This window comes from Jatropha curcas, chromosome 7 (genome assembly GCF_041381405.1).
Source record: "Jatropha curcas cultivar XTBG-Jc1 chromosome 7, XTBG_Jcur_1.0, whole genome shotgun sequence".
Taxonomy (NCBI): domain Eukaryota; kingdom Viridiplantae; phylum Streptophyta; class Magnoliopsida; order Malpighiales; family Euphorbiaceae; genus Jatropha; species Jatropha curcas.
The window spans coordinates 992352-1014874 of record NC_143157.1 but is presented as its reverse complement, the minus strand read 5'-3'; the positions used below and the strand labels follow the sequence as shown (position 1 = coordinate 1014874).

Below are 22523 nucleotides of genomic sequence, written 5' to 3'. Positions count from 1 at the left end.
AGAGGTTATAAAAAAAAAAAAAAAAATAGAAAGATTACCTGTAAAGATGAAGAAAGATATAGAAGAGGATTGAAGGGAAAATTGATTTAAAAGAATAAATAGCCTCATTCTAACTCACTTTCCTAGTCTCAAAATTCAGCAAGACCTATAACTTTTTGTACTTCCAATGGTATACTTGCATGGGACATAAAGCATGGCATGCTTATAAGGGACTTAGCGCTCCCAAAAAAAATAAATATTAGTTTATAGAAAGCTTAGAATTAGTGTGAATTACTGTGGATGAGATAACAACCATTAAAAATGTAGTGTTAGATACAAAGTATGATTTGTGATTCAATTTAAAAATTCAACTAATATGGCCATATTTTAGATAGGGTTTATAATTGAAACAACTCAAAATGTATTTTATGATAGATAATTAGATACATAAAAAGTTCAGCAAATTAAATAATTCAATATAGATAATTTATAGCAAAATATCAATCAAAATACTTAAATAGTCCAACCTATAACGAAAAGCTTCAAAAATTTCTGAAAAAAAAAAAAGAAAAATAGAATGCTTAAGAAAGAAAGAGTATGGAACTTTCTCTTTATTTCAACTTATATATATGTGTTTGTGTGTGTGTGTGTGTGTGTGTGTTTGTGTGTGTGTGTGAATAATAACTCAACTTATTTATACTATATATAAATGTGAGGATAAGGTGAATAATAAAATTTATTTTTAAATAAAATGAACATGTATGTGTGTGTGAAATGACAAACAATTGAAATTTTTAATTTTAAAATATGTATAATATTTTATTGTTATATCTACATATATTAAAACGTATTTATTAGGTGATATTGTAGAATTGTACATATATATATCTAGTTAGAATGAATTTTAGATAAATGATGATCTAAATTAAAGTAAAGTGTGTGTATATACACACTATTGTTTTAACCGTTATACCCACATCAATTTTATATGAAATTTTATTTTAACATTATAAAAATCTAAATAATATTCCCTTGATCTCATTTTATTTGTTATTCCTTTTTTGAATGTCTCAAAATATTTGCAAGGTTTCTAAATTTATATATATAAACAATTATTCTTCTCATTATAACTTTTATGATCCTTCATTAAATGAGGACATTTTAATATATTAATGAGTTAAGGGTAAAAAAGGCAACATAATATTTGTTAACTAAATTCTTAATATGCGTACATTGTCAAATTATGCAAACAAAATGTAACGAAAAAAATATAAGATAAAAATTATAATCAATATTTAATACTAAAAAATTAAAACGAGTATAGATAACAACTAAAAGTGAGCATCGACATAAAAATGGTTGAATACATATTTTGATCCCTAAACTTCCATCAAAAAAGTCTTGTGGCTCTCTAGTGACCTTGTGGTCTCGTAGAGTTCACTTTTTATGTCAATTACACACCAAGCCAGAAGAAAAATAAATCATGAATTACACATGTTGTAATGTAGACAATATCAATTCAAATGACAAGTTATTTATATACATCAGCCTCACCTCAGCTCCAATAAAAAAACATGACAAAAAAAATTAAAATTCCAAATTATAATCAAAAGGGTTCTCTTCCCAAAAAAAAAAAAAAAAAAAAAAAAATCTTTATCTCTTAATCTTCAATCAAAATTATATCTCCATCAAAATCAAAAACTATCATCGAATCCATCTTCTTCTTTTTACTCTCGCTCTCACCATAACAAATCCACATGTAGATCCATTTTTAACACTATCATCAAATTACACATGTTGTTAGCTTTTCGAATTCTCTTTTATCTTCTGGGTTCTTATTTCAATTTGTAATTTTTTTTTTCCTTAAACCAATCAACAAAAATGAGAGAGTTGTTGAGAGCTTTATTGTTTTTTGGCATAGCATTCAAGTATTTGTTTCTTCATCTCTTTATCTTTATATTGTTCAATTTGTTGAGAGTATTTTAAAATCTCTTTTGTTTTTAGCTTGACAAATTCTTTGTGATCTTTTTCTTATACTTTGTTTGATTTCAGGAGATCTAGGTTTCTTCTTGAGGTTTACTAAGTTTACGTTTATTTGTTATAAGTTTCTACAAATTTATGCTTTATTGTTCGATTATTATTCTATTTTGTTTGGATATATATTTTTTCAGGGATTTATGTTTTTTTTGTTTGCAAATTTATTTTCATTTCTAGATTAGTCTCTATAAAAGAACATAACAAAAATGTCGAGAAGCAGCTCACATTCCATAATAAGCAAAAGAAAAAAAAAATACTTAAAGCTAAAAATTTAAACTGCAGAAGAAGGAAAATAAGGTACTTTAATCTATTTGTTTTAAACTCCATAATTCTTCTTTTTAAAAAAATTAAACTGCAAAAGCTTTTAAACCATAAAAAATTATTTAATTAAAAAACCATTATGATCTCCCCATTCTATAATAAAAAGCAAAAAAAAAAAAAAAAAATTGCTGAGAATGTTAATTTACAGAAGAAGAAGAAGAGATAGGAAAGAAAATTGGAAAAGCATAAAAAGTATTTTAATTAATTGTGTTTTATGTTTGAAAATAAGAGAGAGAATATAAAGTTAAAAACAAAAGCTTAAGAAATGACAGGTTGGATACTTCAACATTTATCACTATCTTTTTTCATGGGTGCATTCTTAATTGGGTTTTTCAGTATGGTATTGTGTGTAATTGACATAAAAAATGAAATTTGAGGTGTGTAATTGATGTAAAAATGAAGTTTAAGGGGCCATAAGATCAAACTTTAAGTACATGGAGCCACAAGATTTTTCAGTGAGAGCTTAATGGGCGATTTATGTATTAGGCCATATAGAATTGAAGTATATAACAAGTAAAAGTGAACAATGATATATACTAAATTGGCAAATTCCGAATCATCGATCTCCTTTTGTGTTCTTTCCTTCTTTGTCGCCAATCTCTCTCGCCTTCTTACTGCCCTTTCTACAAATCGAAGTAGATAGTTACTACAAAGATGTGAAGACTTCGTAATTATTCACCAATCATAGACAAATCTGATCCCAAAAGGTGTTTCGTCATTTCTTTTTTTTTTTTTTCGGTTCTGGAGGTTTGATGGCCTATCTTTGCCTTTTATCTTCTTGTAATTGTTCTTATACCACTTTTTTATAGATCAAATCATTTCAAAGCACCAAAATTTTGAGAATTAATTATTTTTATTCGTTGATCTTAAGATTTTAAATCTACTGTAAGTTATATGATTTCACAATATGGGATGAAAAAAATAGAAGCCCACGATTTATTTATGTCTCTTTTCCTAATTCTACTCTCCTTTTTCGATCTGCTTTCCATCTCCATCAAGTTTCCTCTACCCAATCTACTTCCTAATTCCATGCCATGATTTTCTCTTCCATGATTTTTCTATCCCCAATCTGCGTCCATAATTTTACTCTCCCATTTAATTTTATTATAAAAATTCATGCAACAACTATAGAGATGAGAAAAAGAGAGACAAGAGGATAAATTGGTTCTTTGTGTTAAAAATCCCACATCGCCTAAATACCATGTCCATCAAGCGCATATAAAGGTGGCAAGTTAGCTAATTAATTATTTACTACAAATGTTTTAGCATTGGTTGACCCAAGACTAAATAAGTTTATATCACCTATTTTCACACCTTCTTATGACCGACCCATTTCACCTCTACCCTTTCCATTTCTAATATGGTATCAAAGCAAGTTCGACCCGGTTTTAATTATTCCTGGTGTTGGTTCTTATGACTAACCCATTTCATCTAAGGTAATCCCACATCACCTAAATACTATATCCATTAATGGTGGTTTTAATTAATTAGTATTAACCTTTTAGCATTGGTTGGCTAAGCCCGAGTAAGCTCATATCACCTATTTTCACATTATGGGTTTTTACTTCTTACCTATTTTACCTCTACCCTTTCCATTTCTAATAGTTTGGAATCAGAGAAACCGGAGGAAAATTTTCAAGCAACAGCTTTGGATGAATAAAATATTACTATTTTTTATATATAAAAACTCCAAAATCATCCAAGCTTAGCCGGGAAGTGGCTCCGACCAACAAAGCTTTTAACAACTCTACTGACAAGTAAGACCAACTCCTCCTCTTAGTCGCTATCTGCAACGGCGAGGACCTCAGTCCTCCCCACTCTCTAACTCCAACTCTTTGCTTTCACAACACAAAGAAGGATCATACTTTTAAGGGAGACAAACAAGTTTAGAAAGGGAAAGAGGGAAAGTAAAAAGACTACAATCTGGTTACTGTGCATTCTTGTATCCATTATTTTTTTCTCTCTATGTTAATTACTTAAGCAAACACGTCTATCTCTCTCTAAAATGCAATTTGTTTCGATGAAAATTTCTATAATGGAACGTCATTTGTTTGCTCTAGTGTTTCTTTACCAAAGAACCAAAATAAGATAGAGAAGAACTAGAAATTAATTGGGGGGGGGGGAAAGAGAGAGAGAGAGAGAGAGGATAGATAATCAACTGAAAAAGGAGAGAAAGATTAAGGAAGTTGAGTAGGTGAGATGAAATGGAAGGAAAAAGGAAAAGAGAGAGAATTAAGTTCACCTGGAAGAGAGAAAAAAAAGATTTCAAGTTAGTGAAATTCTGACTCAAATAAAAAAGTTGAATTGTAATCCTACGTGGCATTCCAATAATCATAAAGCAATTAAAATGGACAAAGGTCTTTTTACTCTAATCAATTCAAAATTGGATCATTTCAAGTTACAAATTAAATTCTAGGCACAATTAAGTGTGAACCCCTAAGTTCAAGAATAACCTGTGAAATTAACCATTAAACAACAATGCTTCTTTGAATTTTTATTTTTTTTATTTTTTTATTTCTTGTTTAAATATTTGATTATTATTATTCTTATATTAATATACAAGATTTACTATTATTATTTGTACTGGTGATAAATGGTTAAATATTTTTTTTTTCTTTTATAAATTAAAATAAGTAAAAAATTCGATTCAACCGAATTGACTCAGTCGAACAATGACCTAGTCATCACGCTAGTTCAATGTCCGATCAATTTTAAAAACATTGGAAAAGTGAAAATTTCTAAAACTAGAAGACAAGTTTAGTATATATTTCAGTCTTCTGTTTCTAATAACACCATCAATTCTTGAATAAACGAGTGAATAAGGATGATCATGGATCGGATTCGGATCAGATTATACAAAATCCATATTCTATCCACGAAAATGTTCATATAGCCATGTCTATATCTGCTCCGCTCGGATTCAGATCGGATCGGATGTCGGAGCAAATCGGATATTGTCATTTTTATTTAAAAAGAAAAGAATAATTTAATAAAAATTTCTATTATTTATTGTGCGTGAAAACACAAAAATTCTTAAGAATAATTAGAAATATTGTATACTTTGATCACTAGAAGAGGCTTTAAGAATTGCTAAGCGCAAAAGAAATCATGCTAGTGGTCGTAATGTTCGACTTATATTCTTTTATTTGAAATAAAGATTAAAAAAATATGAAAATGGTAAAAGAATTGGAGATAATGATTTAAAATATAAATAAAAAAGAATGAAGGAAGAGCAAAATAGAGGCAAATGCACATCTAGAATTACAATCAACAAGTTTCAAAATATAAGAAAGAAACAAAATTACCTTTCATGGATCGAATTCGGATCGGATTATGCTAGATCTGCATCCAATCACATTATCGTGAATTTTATTTTAAAAATTGATATCTGATCCAGCAGTATTGTGACATCCTACCGAGTCGAGTCTTTGCATAGAGTCGAGTTGAGTCGAGTTGAACCAAACCCGGTTGGGGTAGAATGGGATTATAAGTGGACTTACTTGAATGAGAGAAAAAGATCAAAGTATAAGGATTAGGATTTCTTTGCATTAAACGATCAAGCTTGGGTATTAAGTTATAGCCTTTTGTCACTTGAGGTACCATTTAGTAAATTTTACACCCAATAAATGATATTTTGGGAACCTACCCGTGAGCTCCATGTCACTTTCCCATTTTCATCTTTATCTTCATCTTCTTCATTTTCTTCCTTTCATCTTCCATCTTCCTTTCAATTTTAATGGTAGTTAAGCCTTAACTTCAACTTCTCTTCTATCCAAGTAAGTAAACCTTCTTGAAGTTCATAATTGAATCATTTGGTGCTATTTTTAGAATATTCATAAGAATGCTTATTTATAGGTGAAGTGAGTTCAAAGGTAGTAGAAAAAGGAAGCTAAAGAAGAGCTCAAGCTTTTTGGAGTAAAGGTTTGATATCTCTTTTCATTTACCATTTTCTTTGCATGAGAATTTGTATGGTGTGTTGATAATGAGACAATATATTGCTTCATGTTGAGTGGGAGGACTGGTAATGGTGAGAAAACAGGGGAGGAATTGAATAAATGAAGTAAATATTGAGTTTATGCTGAAACAGGTTTTGCTAGAAATTTTACCAGTAAATTCATCTTGATTTTGACCCCATTTAATGATGGAATTAGGAAGTGTCATAGAAGAGTTATTTGTTCCTCTATGTGTTAGCTTTACATGGGTTTTTGAATCATCCAAATCGGAGTTGTATATTGAGAGATATGACCAAAAGAGTACAGGCTGTGCAGGCTGGAAAACGCGACGCGCGCTCGCGAATTGCATGGCGAGCTCGCGACTTTCACCTGAAACTCACTGACTCTCATTTTGCACTTTACGCGCTCGCGACTTTCATTTGCGCGCTCGCGACTTGTGCCCGAAACTCACTGCCTCTCATTTTGCACTTTACGCGCTCGCGACTTTGCAAGGCGCGCTCGCGACTTGTGTTTTCATGCACTTTTGGACTTCATTTTCAATGCAATTGAATTCCTTTGCTCAACTTGTATGCCTCCAATCATTTTAAAACGAAAAGACAACATTAGAACATGTATCAAAACAACATGAAAACATACAAATGATGTGAAATCAAGTAAACATTATGATTTATGAAGTTATGAACATAAATTATGAACTATTAATGTGATATTGTGTTATACTATTGACATACCAACATTATGCTCCATTGAGGTTAGGTAGAAACCATGTAGATAAGACCATGTCGCGACATAGGATAGCAGATCTGCACCTCATACAGTTTGGTACTCCGGCTAAAGGCCGTTGAGTGGATATGATTATATATGGGCCATAGCAGCCAAGCATACAGTATTCATCCAGTTTCATACAGTTTTTCTTATCACTTCGGTTTCACTATAACCTTATGGAGCCATACAGATATCTTGACTTAACATTGCATGAATCATACAGTATAATAAACAGAAAGAAAGGCTATCAAGGTAAACTGAAAGTATCGTGATATGTGTGTCTATATGTGCCATATGTGTTTACATGATTCTTTCTACACATGTATGTGCTTAATTGTTTCTTTCCATGTTGAGATATCCACTGAGCTTTATTTGCTCAGCGAGTTACCTGTTTAACTCACAGGTTTTGAGACTGGACCGTAGAGAGTCAACTTACAACTGCTGCAGTTCATCTGTAGAAGACTCAGTCTTCAGGGTAGCTACTCATTTGGATGTGTATCTTTTGTCTATCCTTTTCATGGCATGTACAGGGCACACAGTTGGGCCCATTCCATTTTGAAACTAGTATCATGTTTTATAAATATTAATGATATTATTAATGTAAACAACATCAGCATGATATTATATTCAATATACATTATGATTTCAGCATGTCAGGCCATAAAGTCAACCAGTTTGTAACGTCTCGGCTCGGTTTATTCGGGTTTATGGGTGGACCGGGAAGGGATGTTACAAGTATTGGCTTGGTGTATTGGTGGTCCTATACACTAAGCTAATCAAAAAAGAGTTTTTTTGAAAATATTACCGTTTTATCTCTTTTTGTCTAGAGTATGGTCGGAAATACTCTCGTTTGAACCAAAACACTATTTTTGATTTGTTTGATATATAGAAGGGCTCACACACTATGTGTAGCTAAGTCTTTTTCATATAAAAGATTCATAAAGGGTGACATAACTCTTTTCTCCTTAATCAACGGTCTCGAGTTTACGCTTTGGTATATTTTCCTCTCTTCATAGGACTTTCCAACGTGAATTCAGATGAGTTGAATTGTGGCTTCAAACACCATATTGTTTAAATATATAAAAAAAAAATCATTAAGCTAACATTAATAAAATTTGCTTTGAGAATAACACTACTCTTTAATCTATCTAGACCATATAAAAATGTGAGAATGAGGAGGGAATAATGAGATTACCTATAATAACCTTAGTGAAATTTTAGAAACCTTAAAATATCCTTCTGGATAATAGATAATAAGTTTAAATGACTTAGAGTCTTTAAAAATTGATAAATTATGATATTAAATTATTAATCAATTAATTTTTTTTTTTGATAATTTTTATTAATTGATTAAGAAATTTTATTATATTATTATTTTAATATATTATTCTAATCAAATTTTCAATCATTGATAAATTAGGACATTAATTTTTCAAAAAAAAGATTATTATCCTAATTTTAGAATAAACTTTAAAATGTAAAAATATATATATATATATATATATATATATATATATATATATATATATATATATATATATATCAATGCAAAAATATTGTTTCACACGTTATAATACAGTTTCAGTGTGTTGTGTTTCAGTATCAATAATACATGGTGAAATAAAATAATTATAGCAAAATAATTATTCCTACAGTGATCCGTTTAAATGATTAAAGAAATAAATTGTTTAGAAGAATAATTATTTTGTAGATTCTTCAAAACTTTGATCTACGCTGCTAGATTCTCGCAAACCACAAGCCGTTCAATTGTCCAGCCTCTAGTAGTATCCACACAAACAGCTAATAGAAAAACTCTAAAACTATTTTAGAGGGTTAAGAAATAGAGAGTATTATGGGTCTAGCTATCTTATGCTCTACATTTAGTTTTGGTGGCTATGAATCCAACAATTGGTTTCAGACCGTCTCTTAAACCTTACATATGAAAGTCCTAGGTCATAAATAAATAAATATAATCAATTTATTTAAACATTTTAAATAAATAAATTATAATTAAAAATATATATGTCATTATTTATTCATTTAAATAATTTAAATAAATAAATCATAATACATATATATCTAGGATTTTCAATTTAATTAATTTTATTTATTTATTTAAATATTTAAATGAATAAATCATAATTAATATATTAGGTTTATATATCTAAAATTTATCTCAATAAATTTTAGATATAAATTAACTAAGTTAATATTAATAATTTAGTTAAAGTTGTAATTAAATATAAATTATAATTTTGCCCTTAAAGCCCCAAACTTATTTGTAATCAAGTCATATTTGATCCGATTTCTCATTTTTACTTTCTCATATTCATTCTTATATGTGTGATCTATTAGGTTCTAAATATATTGGTAACAAATATAAATTAAATTAATTATTAATATTTGAAGGTCAAGAACATTGTCTAATAACACACCAATGACTATTTAAATATTTGGAAAGTCAAAGTGGTTTGACTTAACATTTCAATGTATGACTTATCAATGTAATTAATATCATTTCATCATTAATGTTTTAATCTAATAATTAAGCAAGAAGTGTGTTTGCTTTACTAAATCATGTTAATTCTCTTAATCTTAGCCATTGACCATTTGAATAAAATTTCAAATCTAATTTGCTAATTTCATTCTACCTTGCGCAAGGATTTCTTAATTAATACTAATAGAGAACAATTATAACATTTTTCTTAATTTACCTAGGGTTATGAATCCTATCTTAAATACACAAGTATCTTCGTATAGTTTCTACTATGGCCAATTAATCATTGCTTATTATCCATGAATGAATAATGTGAATGAAGAATCAAAACATAATCATCCTCGTACAAGATAGCTTAGTAATTTCAAGTTAAAAAATTACTTACACAACCATCACTTGAGTATTCTATAGACATAGGTAACTGTCCATATTGAATTCTCATACATGCCAATTCAGTGGACTTGTTCAAATAACAAGCACCTATATATTAGTTCTAAATATCACATATATTTTAGTTTATGATGATAGCAGCTTATGATAATGAAATGATAGTGAAATGCATTACAAAATTGTATCTCATTGAGATATGCTGAAAAGTTGCAATGCTAAGATGTGCTTTATTAAATATCATGCGAAACCTTTTACTAAAGTATGCAATAACAAAAACCATGCATGTTATGACCTGTATCAAAAAATGCACACACGCTATTCATGTAAATGATAATAAGAATTATAACAGTATCTTTTCTCATTCTCATTTTGGTTCCATCTTAATAGACTATTTTCCTAAAAATTTAAGATTATACATGTATAAAAAGAAAAGTTCTATTTTTAATTATACATATATATTATATATGTATATGTATCAGTATATATATTTTTAATATCCATCTTGAGGAATGAAAAGACATATCAATAAACACAGCTAATAAATTACTTGCATGAAATTTTTTTTTTTTCATTTTCCATTTATGCTTCTAATATTTGTCATTCTACAATCCAAAATAAATTATACTACTTACACTTGGCTTTCATATAAGGCAAACTACTCTCATTTAATATATTACTAGTGTTAGAACTCTCAATGCACGGAGCAATATTAAAGGATGAAATAATCTTTTATAACATCATTCAAAAATAATAAGATTGGCCCTGAGCAGAGCAGTTTTGTGCCTGGCAGTCAAATCATAGATAACATCATGGTTTTTAAGATGCTATCTATACTATGAGCATTTTGAAGGGCTCTACGAGCTTTATCGCTGTTAAGATTGATCTTGAGAAATCGTACGGCCGCCTTATTTGGGATATCATCATCCATGGTTGTTTAATGGGATGGTGCTAAGCTGGATTCTTTCCAACTGTTAGGGAAATTCGTCAAGAAGATCCTTTATCTCCCTACCTTTTTGTCCTGTGCATAAAATGTCTCTCTAATATGATTCATAAGGCTGTTAATTGTGGAGCTTGGATTCCATCACCAATTTCCAGAAGAGGGCCCTTTGTCTCTCATTTGATGTTCGCTGATGATATGGTGTTATTTGCGGAAGCATCTTTACCTCAACTTGGTATTGTCTTGAATAATATGGATCGTTTCTCTCTTGCCTCAAGTCAGAAAATCAGTCTTAATAAGTCTAAGATCTTCTTCTCCAATATCGATGAATCGCTTGCTATTGATCTGTCCATGACCTGTACTTATATTTTGGAGAAGATGAGAAATAAGATGGCAGGATGGAAGGCTAATTCACTCTCAATGGTTGGACGGGCCACATTGGTTTAGTCTACTCTAGCTACCATTCCTGCCTATTCTATGCAAACTGGCATTTTCACAGCATTAGTCTGTAGCTGAATTAAGCGTCTTTGTAGGGATTTCGTATGGGCTGGTGCAAGGAATGAGAGAAGTGGGTGCATCTTATTAGTTGGGAGAGAATTCTTTGCTCCAAGGTTAATGGCGGTTTGGGTATTCGCGATATGCATCTCCTGAATAGAGCATATGGTGGGAAGCTCTGCTAGAGGCTTACTCGGAAGCAAGACTCCGTATGGGCAAAATGTTAAATGAATAAATTATATGAATGGGCGATTGACCTGGGACTATAAACCCAAGTCCTCCTCTTCTCACATTTGGCAATCTATTTGTGCTGGTATTACCACAGTCAAGAGAGGTGGTGTTATTCATGTTCAAAATGCAAGGTCCACTAAATTTTGGTCTGATAGGTGGTTTCATGTTGGAATTTTGTCTGACTGTGCTCTTTCTCCTATTGATCCCGATGAGCTTGGGAATTTCATATGCGATTATTTTGATCCAGGGGATCGTGGGAGTGGGGCTTACTTAATCACAAACTCCCATCTTTTATCCTTGATTTTATTGGTGTGGTTCTATTAAGCGATGATATGAGGGATTGGGATAGTATTGTGTGGGGTCTTTCTCCTACTAGGAGATACTCCATTAAATCTGTGTATTCTCTTTTGGTTGATGAGGATCCCTCGTTGACTCATGATATCTGGAAGGTTGTTTGTAAGCTGAAGCTTCCTCAATGGATCCAGACTTTTATTTGGAAGGTTGTCCATAGTTGGATCATGTGTAATGCAGAAAGACAGTGACATGGTTTCATTAATTATAGTACTTGCGTAGGGTGTGGGAGTGGTACTGAAGATGTGATCCATGTTCTAAGAGATTGTCCATTGGCTAAGGCTGTGTGGTGGTCTCTTTAGCTTAGGAATCAGTTAACGAGTTTCTTTACTCTAATAGATTAGCTTTTGAGCTATTTATGTTGCTCTGAGGTTGATCAATCGGCTTATACTTGGAATACTCTCTTTGCTTTTTTGATTTGGTGGATTTGGAAAAAGAGGAATGAGAGGATCTTTAATCCTACTCAGCAACAAGTAGGCTTTTCTTGCCAATTTCTGATTTTGAAGACTCGCGAGTGCGAGAGAGCCTGTTTCAATGGCATTATTTCCCAAGGGAGCAGAGTTATTAGAATGTGTTAGTCAGTTGGAAACCTCCTCCGGCTGACTGGTTTGCTGTTAACATAGATGGGGCCTGTATGGCTAACTTAGGTCCTACAGCTTGTGGGGTGATCATTATAAATAAGAATGGCAGATGGGTCAAAGGTTTTTAGATGAACATAGGTAATTTTACTGCTTTTGAAGCTAATATATGGGGAGCTATCCAAGGTTTGAACCTAGCTTGGGATTTAGGCTTGAGGAGGGTAAAACTTCGTGTGGATTCTCCGGTGTTAGCTGACATCTTGCTAAGGAGGTCTACCAATTCTCCTAGATATCAGAATATTTTTTTCGTGCATGTCCGTGCTGAGTAGTAAGTGGGAGGTGAAGGTCTGTAAGATCTTCTGGGAAGCTAACCAGGCAGCTGACTCTTTGGCTAAGGGTGCGTTAACTATGCAGCGAGGGATTCAAGTGGTGGAGGTGGCCCCTTCTTCGATTCATGGCCTTCTAGAAGCTGATAGAGTTCGTGCAATTGGGTTTAGACAAGTAGTTTAGCTCCTTGGGTTTTACCCCTCCTTTGCAGTTAAAAAAAATAACAAATTGTATAATAAAATGATCGTAAAATGTATTATGAAATCGTATTTCGTTGAGATATACTGAAAAAGTTACAATACCGACCTTCTTAAATATTCTGTAAATATATTTAGTTTTATGTAATGAAAGTGGTCTAACTTCAATCCATCCTAAAATTTAATCTTTTAATCCCTAATTTATAAATACAGATTCTTAAAACCCTAATAAGTGCCTACAAAGAAAATCAAGTTATCGTTCAATCTCCAACGTACCTCCTGCCCTCAACTCCAAATCAATATCTAATATACAAATATAATGAAAAATAGTAATAAGTTATTTTTACTCCTAGGTAAAAGAAACAAAAGAAATGAGAATATCTGAATTGATAATAGTAATCACTTTAGTTATAGTGGCAGTATTACTTACCCAGTGCATTTGAGAAAGTAATATATGTGCATACACACAAATTCTTGAAACTCTAAAAATTAACACACACACTATTTTCTGTCAAGTCAAACATATTTTGAATATAAGAGAAAAAATATTACGAAAATTAAAAATGCTTAATCATCAAGAGGTCATCTATTTATTTCAATGGAGATATATATCTGTTACTAAATTAAAGTGATATTAGTTAAAATTTAATTTAGTAAAAAAAAATAAAAAATAAAAAATTATTATTTAGAACTCTTTTTATAACTCAACATATAATAAAAAAAATTTTATATTAAAAAATTACTAATTTGAATTTTAAAAATCAACTCCTTCTTCATCCGGAAAGACCATAATTTAATAATTTAATATTAATAAAAAAAACTAAAGCCAAGTCAATAAATGAAATTTTCAAAGAAAATTATGATATGATCCAATATTGGTCAGTTAATGATTTTATTCAAGTATTTTATTTCTCTATTGTATGTTGCAAATTAAAATAAATAAATAACTTATATAATTAATGAAAAAAATTACATAAAAAAAACGTTCTATCCCCTACAAATATACCCTCATTTTTTTCTATAGCCAAGTTTTTTTCTTTTTTATCTCTCTTCTAAATAAAATATTATTCTATTTAAAAATTTATTTTTTAAAAAACATATTCATTCAAATCATAAAATCATAAAGAAAAAAGAATATTAAAAAAGAGTATACTTTTTTCTTTTTATCTATCTCCTAAATAAAATATTTTAAATTATAATCAAAATAAAATATAAAATTTTAAAAATAAAATATAAAAATTTTCAAATATCTCATTATCATATATATTCATTAAAAAATAAATTTAAAAAATATGAAACTTAAAATTTTGAGATTCTTAATTATCTATTTGTATTTATTTAAAGATAATTTTTATAAATTATATCCAATCAATTAATAAAATGTAATTATCTAATTGGTTATAACTAAGGTCATTTTAAGATAGTTCAAAACTCATTAAGGGCGAAAATCTCTTTATCCTCCTCTTCTCACATTTATATATATGGATATAGATATAGATAGATTTTTATTTTTTTATTAATTAGCTTTTTTTTTTTTTTTTTTTTTTGAAAGAGAGCTATTACATTATTATTAATCTTCATACAAAATCATGTTTTAACATTATAAAATTTTAAAAGGATAAAATAATCAATACTTAATTTTGTATTAAAAATAATAATACAAAGTGGGAGTGAGGGAGAAATAATAAATTTTACTAAAACATTTTAATAAAATTCGGGATACCCTAAAATATAAATAATAATTATGACTTATCAAATTTTCTGAATTTTAGGGATTTTTTCTCAGTTTTTAAAAATTTTATATTTTATTTTTAAATACTACACACATAAAATATTTGAATAATTTATAAAGAAGTAGATAATTATGAGTTTCAAGTTTTTGAATTTCAAAGATTTTTTAGTTATTTTTTTAAATTCTATACTTTTAAATTTTTTTAATAGTGCACGCACATTAGAAATTTTAATATTTTTTAATTCACCTAATAAATATTTCAAAATTGTATCTAATAAATTTTAATAAATATTTATTTGTTCATTTAATTTATTCCATTTAGTTTATTTATTTTAAATTATTCAAAATATTTATATTTAATTTACTATATTATTTATAAATATGAGAATATTGGAAATAATAGGAATTTTCAATTGCGCTCTTAATAAAAGTTGAATATCCTAAAATAACCTTAGTTATGACCAATTAAAAAAATTATATTTTATAATTGATTGAATATAATTTGATAAATTTATTTTTTAAATAAATACATATAGATAACATTGCATTTTAAATTTTAAGTTTTATCTTTTTTTTTAAATTTATATTTTAATAAATATATATATATTATTATAATTTAAAATGTTTTATTTAGGAGAAACATAAAAAAAAGAAAAAATATATATTTTTATGATATTCTTTTTCTTTATGTTTGTATAATTTGATTGGATATATATTTTTAAAAATAAATTTTCAATTAAAATATACATTATTAAGCCTTTTAAAATTTTAAATTTTTACATTTTAGAATTTATTTTTAAAAATAACATATGTGTGTGGGATAATAACAATTGAAATTTTTACTTTTAAAAATATATATAATATTGTATTATTATTATTATTATTATTATTACCTACAAGTTGTGACTCAGTTGGCAACGCATGCTGGACGTGTGAGAAGAGCTCTCGGACTCGCTCTCACTAAGCACACTTGCAAGTAAGTGTGTAAATGAGCCGAGCCGGCTCGCAAACTGTTCGAGCTCGACTTGAAAAGAGTTTGAAAAAGCTTGGCTCGAATCGAGTTCGAGTTCGAGCTCGAGCCTACTCATTTAGAAAATAAGCTGAACTCAAACCTAATGATATTCAGCTCGAAAGCTCATCAAGCCTTATCGAGCTTTTATACATACATATATATAATATTATTTTAGGTTACTCGCGCATTGAGCATCAAGCCTTGAGTCCAGCTCGAGCTTCAAATTTTCTAAGTTGAACTTGAGCCTCAAGTCGAGCTCGAACCAAGCTCGAGCTTTCATCGAACCGAGCTTGAGCCTAAATATTTGAGTCTAGCTAAATTCTATCGAGCCGAGCTTTGAGACTGGCAAGTTCGAGCTCGACTAATCTCATTTACACCCCTACCTGCAGGGAAGGGCGAGGAGTATTAACTATGACTAAGCTCAGGCCGGAATAATCGGTCCCTGATCGACTATTCTAGTGGTTTACACTATATATCTATATATTTTGAAATGTATTTATTAGGTAATATTGATTGCATATGTACAGTTATAATGAATTTTAGATAAATAACGATATAAATTGAATCAAAATGTGTGTGTATACACACTGTTGTTTTATTAATTAATCATGATATTCACGCTAATCTCATATGAAATTTTATTTTAATATTATAAAAATCAAAACAATATAAGACAAAAATTATAATCAAAACAAGTATAAATATTAAGTAAAAGTGAGTAATGACATAAAAAATTTGACAAAATACAAATAAAGGGTATAGTCAACATGCAACACACGTCATGAAAAGATTAGTTATTCATAAAAATAAACACAGAAAAAAAATGTAAGTTTTATTTATTTATTTTTTTTTTTTTTTGCAACTCTTATTTTTTATTATTTTCTTTTCAAAAATAGTGTTAAGGTTTCTACCGTTAAAAAAGTGGCCAAATGGTTGAGATTGATTAGGCTAATTATATATAACAACGACGACGTTTTAATTTGCATATAAATGCAACAAATCAAAAATCAGAATCTCTTTTTTGTATTTCCGTTCTACATTTTGGTCATTTGGACCGTCTCAGTACTTCATATAATTAGCGTAAGTTGTGATTAGGATGTGCAAAGAGGGAATAGGGTTTTGTTGTAGACAAGAAGAAGCAGGAGATGGAAAATAATAATAATAATGGTGTTGGATCTTCTTCTTTGGATTTCACTGGATCATTGAAGCCATTTGTTGAAGCAGGAATAGCATCACTTCTCACAGAATTCTTCTGTAAGATGATGCCTCTTGGTGTTGACTGGGTCGTGGCATCAGGAGCTAAAAATGAGGAGCTCATGAAGCCACTGAATAGCCGTATAAATCTCAAGACTCAGCTCAAGGTATCCCTTTTACTTTTCCCATTTTAATTAATACCTCTTGGGTCAAGTATGACTAGACTATACATGTAATAATCTATATTCTGCTATTCTAAAGTTTTAATTTTGATTTGTTATTTATGATCAACATTCGTTGAATTTATTATTCATTTGTATGGTATTTTGAACAAATCTTATAGAGAATTCCGTTCCATTCTATCAATAGAAAGAAATGAAATCATTTCTAAAATGGGATGATTTAGCAAGAGATTTCTTTTTCTTTTTCTATTTCATGAGATCTACTATTGTAAACTCAATGTATCCTGGTGGGACTAGTCCAATTTGTAAGAGCTAGAGTCTTATTATTTATCAACTAATGTTTGATTGCTCTGTAAAGAAACTTATCCTTGATATGTATAAGCTAGAAACCAAGTTCTGTGTCTGTTTAGTTATTAACAGATTAGAATAGAAAAGAATAAAAATTTATAGCCTACCCCAACTTGTTTGGGATTAAAGTTTAGTTGTTCTTGTTGTTGTTGTCATCGTCTATATCTCATGGTAACCTGACTTTGAAATTTGATGGGACCAGCAAATTTTAATTTTAATCTATTCATTAGTATTAATTCTTTTTTCACTTGGGATATTTGAGGTATATATAGCCTTCAAATATAATTCAGTAATCCTTTTTTTTTTTTTTTGTCTTCTTTGTTTTGATTTAGCAAGAAAAAACAACTTATGTTCATTACAACAAGAAGAACCAAATGAATTATATAGACCCTTCAAATAGATGCTTCTCAACTTTGTAGCACCTTGGAAATAAGCAAAGCTACTAGTATAATAATTGAGTTTATTCAATTATTTCACAGATAACTCTATCTTCTGTTCCTTCTCAATTCTTTTTAGTCCTTCAATTTCCTATCATTCTTAACTAGTACTCAGCAGCATAGAAAATGAAACAATTCATGATCATATATGTTTCTTTTCACGATGCTTGATTATGATATCAAATTTGTACTTTGATGCACATGATATCTCATCATCACTCCCAATTAAATTGATCAGTAATTTAGCTGCAAGATGTGAGTTTATCTATTCAAGAATTCAGGATACTGATATGTGTATACACATGTTAATGAATACATCAATATCTTTATGCATGAGGGATCTATTGTTTGTTAAAATGCTACCTTTACTTCTATATTATCTGTATATTAGATGAAATTGTTAATTGTAACATCCTCTCACTTTTTAAATTAATGTCTGGCATTTGTTTTGCCCATGTTTAACATTTAATGGCTCTGATCTATACAGATTTATCGAGCTACTTGGCCAATTTGCTTTTCACTTGACACTATCACATTTGGATCATTTGAGTAAGTCCTCTTATATATGCGTATATACATATGAACACAATGAATGTCATTCTTATTGTAGCCTTTTCTGTGAAGGATAAGTAAAACTACAGGTTCTCTAATACTTGTATATATGGAGTTTGTTTTGGCTATATATTTTGTTTTTCTAGTGGTACAATGCGTTCATTGGCCTGAAACTTCTGGCTAAGCAAATTGGTAATGCCTTTGGTTTTGTTAGGAGTTTGACTAGAAAAGCAATTGATTCCAATGAAGGCAGACCACTTAGTTTCTACCAGGAAATTGGTTGCGGCCTGCTTGCTTCAACAATCGGGTTCTATGCAACTGCTCCATACATTTCAGCCAAAAAACTTATGTGGGCTGATTCAGGTCTACCAGTTGAAAAACGTGTTAATTACAGAAATATTTATGATGCTTTCCACCGAATTAGTACCAAGGAAGGGATTTCAGCATTATGGACAAGAAATACAAGCATGGCAATCCCATTTATACTGTCTAGAACTGCTATGTTTGCATCGTATCATCGAAGTCTTGGTTATTTTGAGGGCTTATATGGTTCAGATGGAACTAGAGCATGTTTTGGTAAGTATTCTTCTTCTTGGTAAAAAACTAGCTGTTTCTTTTCAGGCTACTTAATAGTATCATGTTGCATTGGAAATGAGTAACATTTTTTTAGTTTAATTAGTAGCAATTATCACATGCATAGCTAGACGATCTGCCTAAACCAGTATACACTTAGTTCACATCAGAACGCACATCTCGTCTTGTTAATTACTGAACAAGAAGTGATTGCCACCATTTTGAATTTTCTGAAATTCCGTTTTACTTCTTCCAAAATTTCTCTTTATCCCGTTGAGCAACGTGAACCTAGCATCTAGAATTTGCGTATATTAAGGAGCACCAATTGGTTCCATTGACCATAATCAATCAACTAATTCCCCTCGATCTAAATGAGTTCAGCACGTCACTAGGGATTGATGAATTCTTGGTTTCTAACCGAGAATTAAATCAAACCGACTCAAAACTGAGCTAATTTGGTTTGGTTCGGTTCGGTTAACTGAATGCTCACCACTCTAAGTCACTAGTAAAAATTGTCCCTGGTATAGCACAATGTGACTAACACTAGCGTAAACTTTTAATTCTTCAAGGCAGGGGTGGCCACAATTACAGAACCGCAGATTTCGATTCTGATTCCAAAAAATCTGGAGCCGGAAATTGACAGTTTCAATTACGGTTTGGAACCGAACAGTTACAATTTCCATTCCGGTTCCTTAACGGTTCGAAATCGACGGTTCCGGCCGGTTCTTCCATTGATTTTCCGGCGAATTGCATAATTATAAAATCAAAAATTAAAATTATGGAACATTTTTGTTGAAATTTAAATTTTAAATATTTATGAAATAATTTTTAGAAAAAACTTTAAGAAAAAATTAATAAAAAGACTAGACTTAATTTATTTATTTAAAAAAAAAAGCTTGAACTTAATTTATTTTTTTCAGAAAAAAGCTTGAACTTAATTATTTTTTTAAAAAGGAGATATTTACAGTAAATCTAAAAAATCAACTTCCACAAATACCCTTAAAACTAGTCGTTATATAATTGTGAGAAAGATTAATTTCAGGATTTCACAAAAATATTGGAACCGCCGTTTTGAACTCGGAACCGCTAGTTCTAACCGGTTGGAAAAATCGTCGGTTCATGATTCCTCAAAAATTGGAATCGGAACCGGACCGCAGACACCCAGTTTTGGTTCTAGTTTGGACCGGTTTCAATTCCGATTCCCATTGGTTCCCAACCGACAATTCCGGTTCCGAAAATCGGGAAATGGACACCCCTACTTGAAGGCATCATTTCACTATATTATTTTTGTTGTAATCTAATGTTCATTCATTTTTTGTATTTTGTTATTCTCTTGTGTTTGATTCACGATCTGTAGTAATTAAAGGCACAAGGCGCACTAAGGCGCAAAGGGCTGTTGGAGCCTAGGCGCTAGCCTCCAGGCGAAGTGAAGCGCAAAAAAAAATAATAAAATACATAAATCTGAAAAATATATTTTAAGATATCAATTAAAAAAAAGGAAAAAAAGTAGAAAACATAGAAAGCAACACACATAAATCAGGAAAAAATGGCAACATGACAAGTTATATTTTAAGATATTAAAGTTCAGGCAGAAAAGTGTATAATCAAAAAAATGACAAAAAGAAAAGAAATAGAAAGAAAATATAGGAAGAAAAATTGAAAGAGTTATATCTCGATGAACTAGGGCTAAAGACTAGATTGCAAGAGATGAGTGCTAGATGAAAGAGTGGAGGTTGGATCACAAAGCACATCACTGGTTTTTGTGTTGCATTTTATTTCTTTTATATTTATTTATTTATTTGTGTAAATTGACGTTGGCTAGATAGCCTTATATTGAAAAAAAAATCTTAGGTGACTTGTTCTGGAAAACAAAAAATAGAAAGGTGTGCCTTTCTTGAGCCTTAAAAAGGTGCACGTCTCTACCCAGAGGCAATAGCTGAGTGAAGTCACTCGCCTCAGGACTGTTGAGGCGCAAGCCCTTGAGCCTTAAGTAGGCGTGCCTTTAATAATGTATCTATTCATTCACTTCATGTATTGTTTAATTTACATTCTGTAATTATTCTTTGGACCATCCATAGATGATCCTACAAAAAATTTGCACGCAACATTTTCTTTAATATTACATGCACTAAAGGAGCAACTGTGTATCACAATTACAGTATGCATTAGAAAGATTGGAACATTTAAGTTTAAATGTTATTGTTTTGCTTCACTTCAGCCGCAGGTGCTGTGTCAGGGTTCTTTCAATCAATCTTCTTATTACCCCCTGTTAACGTTGGCATGCGAATGAGAACAATGAAACCAAATTCTCAAGGAAAATACCCGTACACAAGCTACTTGGACTGTCGCTTGAAAATATTGAAATTTGAAGGGCTATTCTCTCTTTATGGAGGATTTCTATGGTCAATTCCTGTTTCAACAATGCCAATTATGGTACTGTCTCTCTTTCTCCCCACTCTAGATGCACATACATATAAACGGCAAAATACATAGATTGCCCCGTTAACTTTCAAAAAAACAAACTACAGCATCCCCAATTTTGGGGGGACCAGTTCCGTATTTGGCTTATATATAAACTAATCTCCTCACAAAATTGGGGTGTCATACGATTTTTTTTTTTTTGTTTTGAAAGTTCAGGAGGCAATCTATGTATTTGGCCATATATAAACTCATGGAGGCAACAACATTATTTATTGTCTTGATGTATATGCAGATGATGTGGTGGAATTTAAAAGATATAAAAGAGTTTGAAGAGCATTTTTAAACAGGTAAAAAGGTGAGGTGTAGACTGAATTTGAGATTTAAATAACTTGTTTTAAGCCTGGGCTTGTTGTTTCATATCCTTCACAAGAAAAACTATGTAACTTTTAAACTATTGAGTAGGAATTCAAGATCTGCAAGCCAGGTTTCTATATTCTCTCAATCTAATATGGTTATAGTTTGTTTGTTTTTATTTTATTTTATTTTTATAATTATGGTTAGAAGTCTTAAAACGGGTTGACATGTCATATTCGATACGGATTCACCTAACATGCAATGCGATTAGAGTCAATACGAATATGACCCATTTAATAATCATATCAAATTTTTCGACACGAACACGATATGAAAATTAGGCAGTTGATACGAATACGGCATGTGTAATCCACCTAATATTATAAACAGATTAAGTAGGTTGTGTTGACCTATATGCAATCCATATAACCCGCTTAATATAGTAAACAAGTTAAGTGAGTTGTATGTACATGATCCACTTAACTTGATTATAATATTTTTAAATTTTAACCTACTTAACTCAAATCATAATGTATAAAATAATTTTTCATACAAAAAATGCATAGATTCATAAAGATTCATGATTAAAATAAAAAAATTAATACAATAATAAAATTTAAATGTGTTTAGTTAGAGTATTTATATTTGATACTAAATAAA

General features: G+C 30.2%; 1 protein-coding gene across 1 annotated transcript; it reads left to right on the top strand.

The window, feature by feature from the left end:
- Positions 1-16850: 16850 nt before the first annotated feature.
- Positions 16851-22041, top strand: LOC105630005 (mitochondrial dicarboxylate/tricarboxylate transporter DTC). The gene is made up of 5 exons (XM_012211674.4): positions 16851-17163; positions 18451-18512; positions 18730-19091; positions 21307-21521; positions 21802-22041. The coding sequence occupies exons 1-5, from the start codon at positions 16948-16950 to the stop codon at positions 21850-21852; spliced, it is 906 nt and encodes a 301-aa protein (XP_012067064.1). The 5' UTR covers positions 16851-16947; the 3' UTR covers positions 21853-22041.
- Positions 22042-22523: the final 482 nt, after the last annotated feature.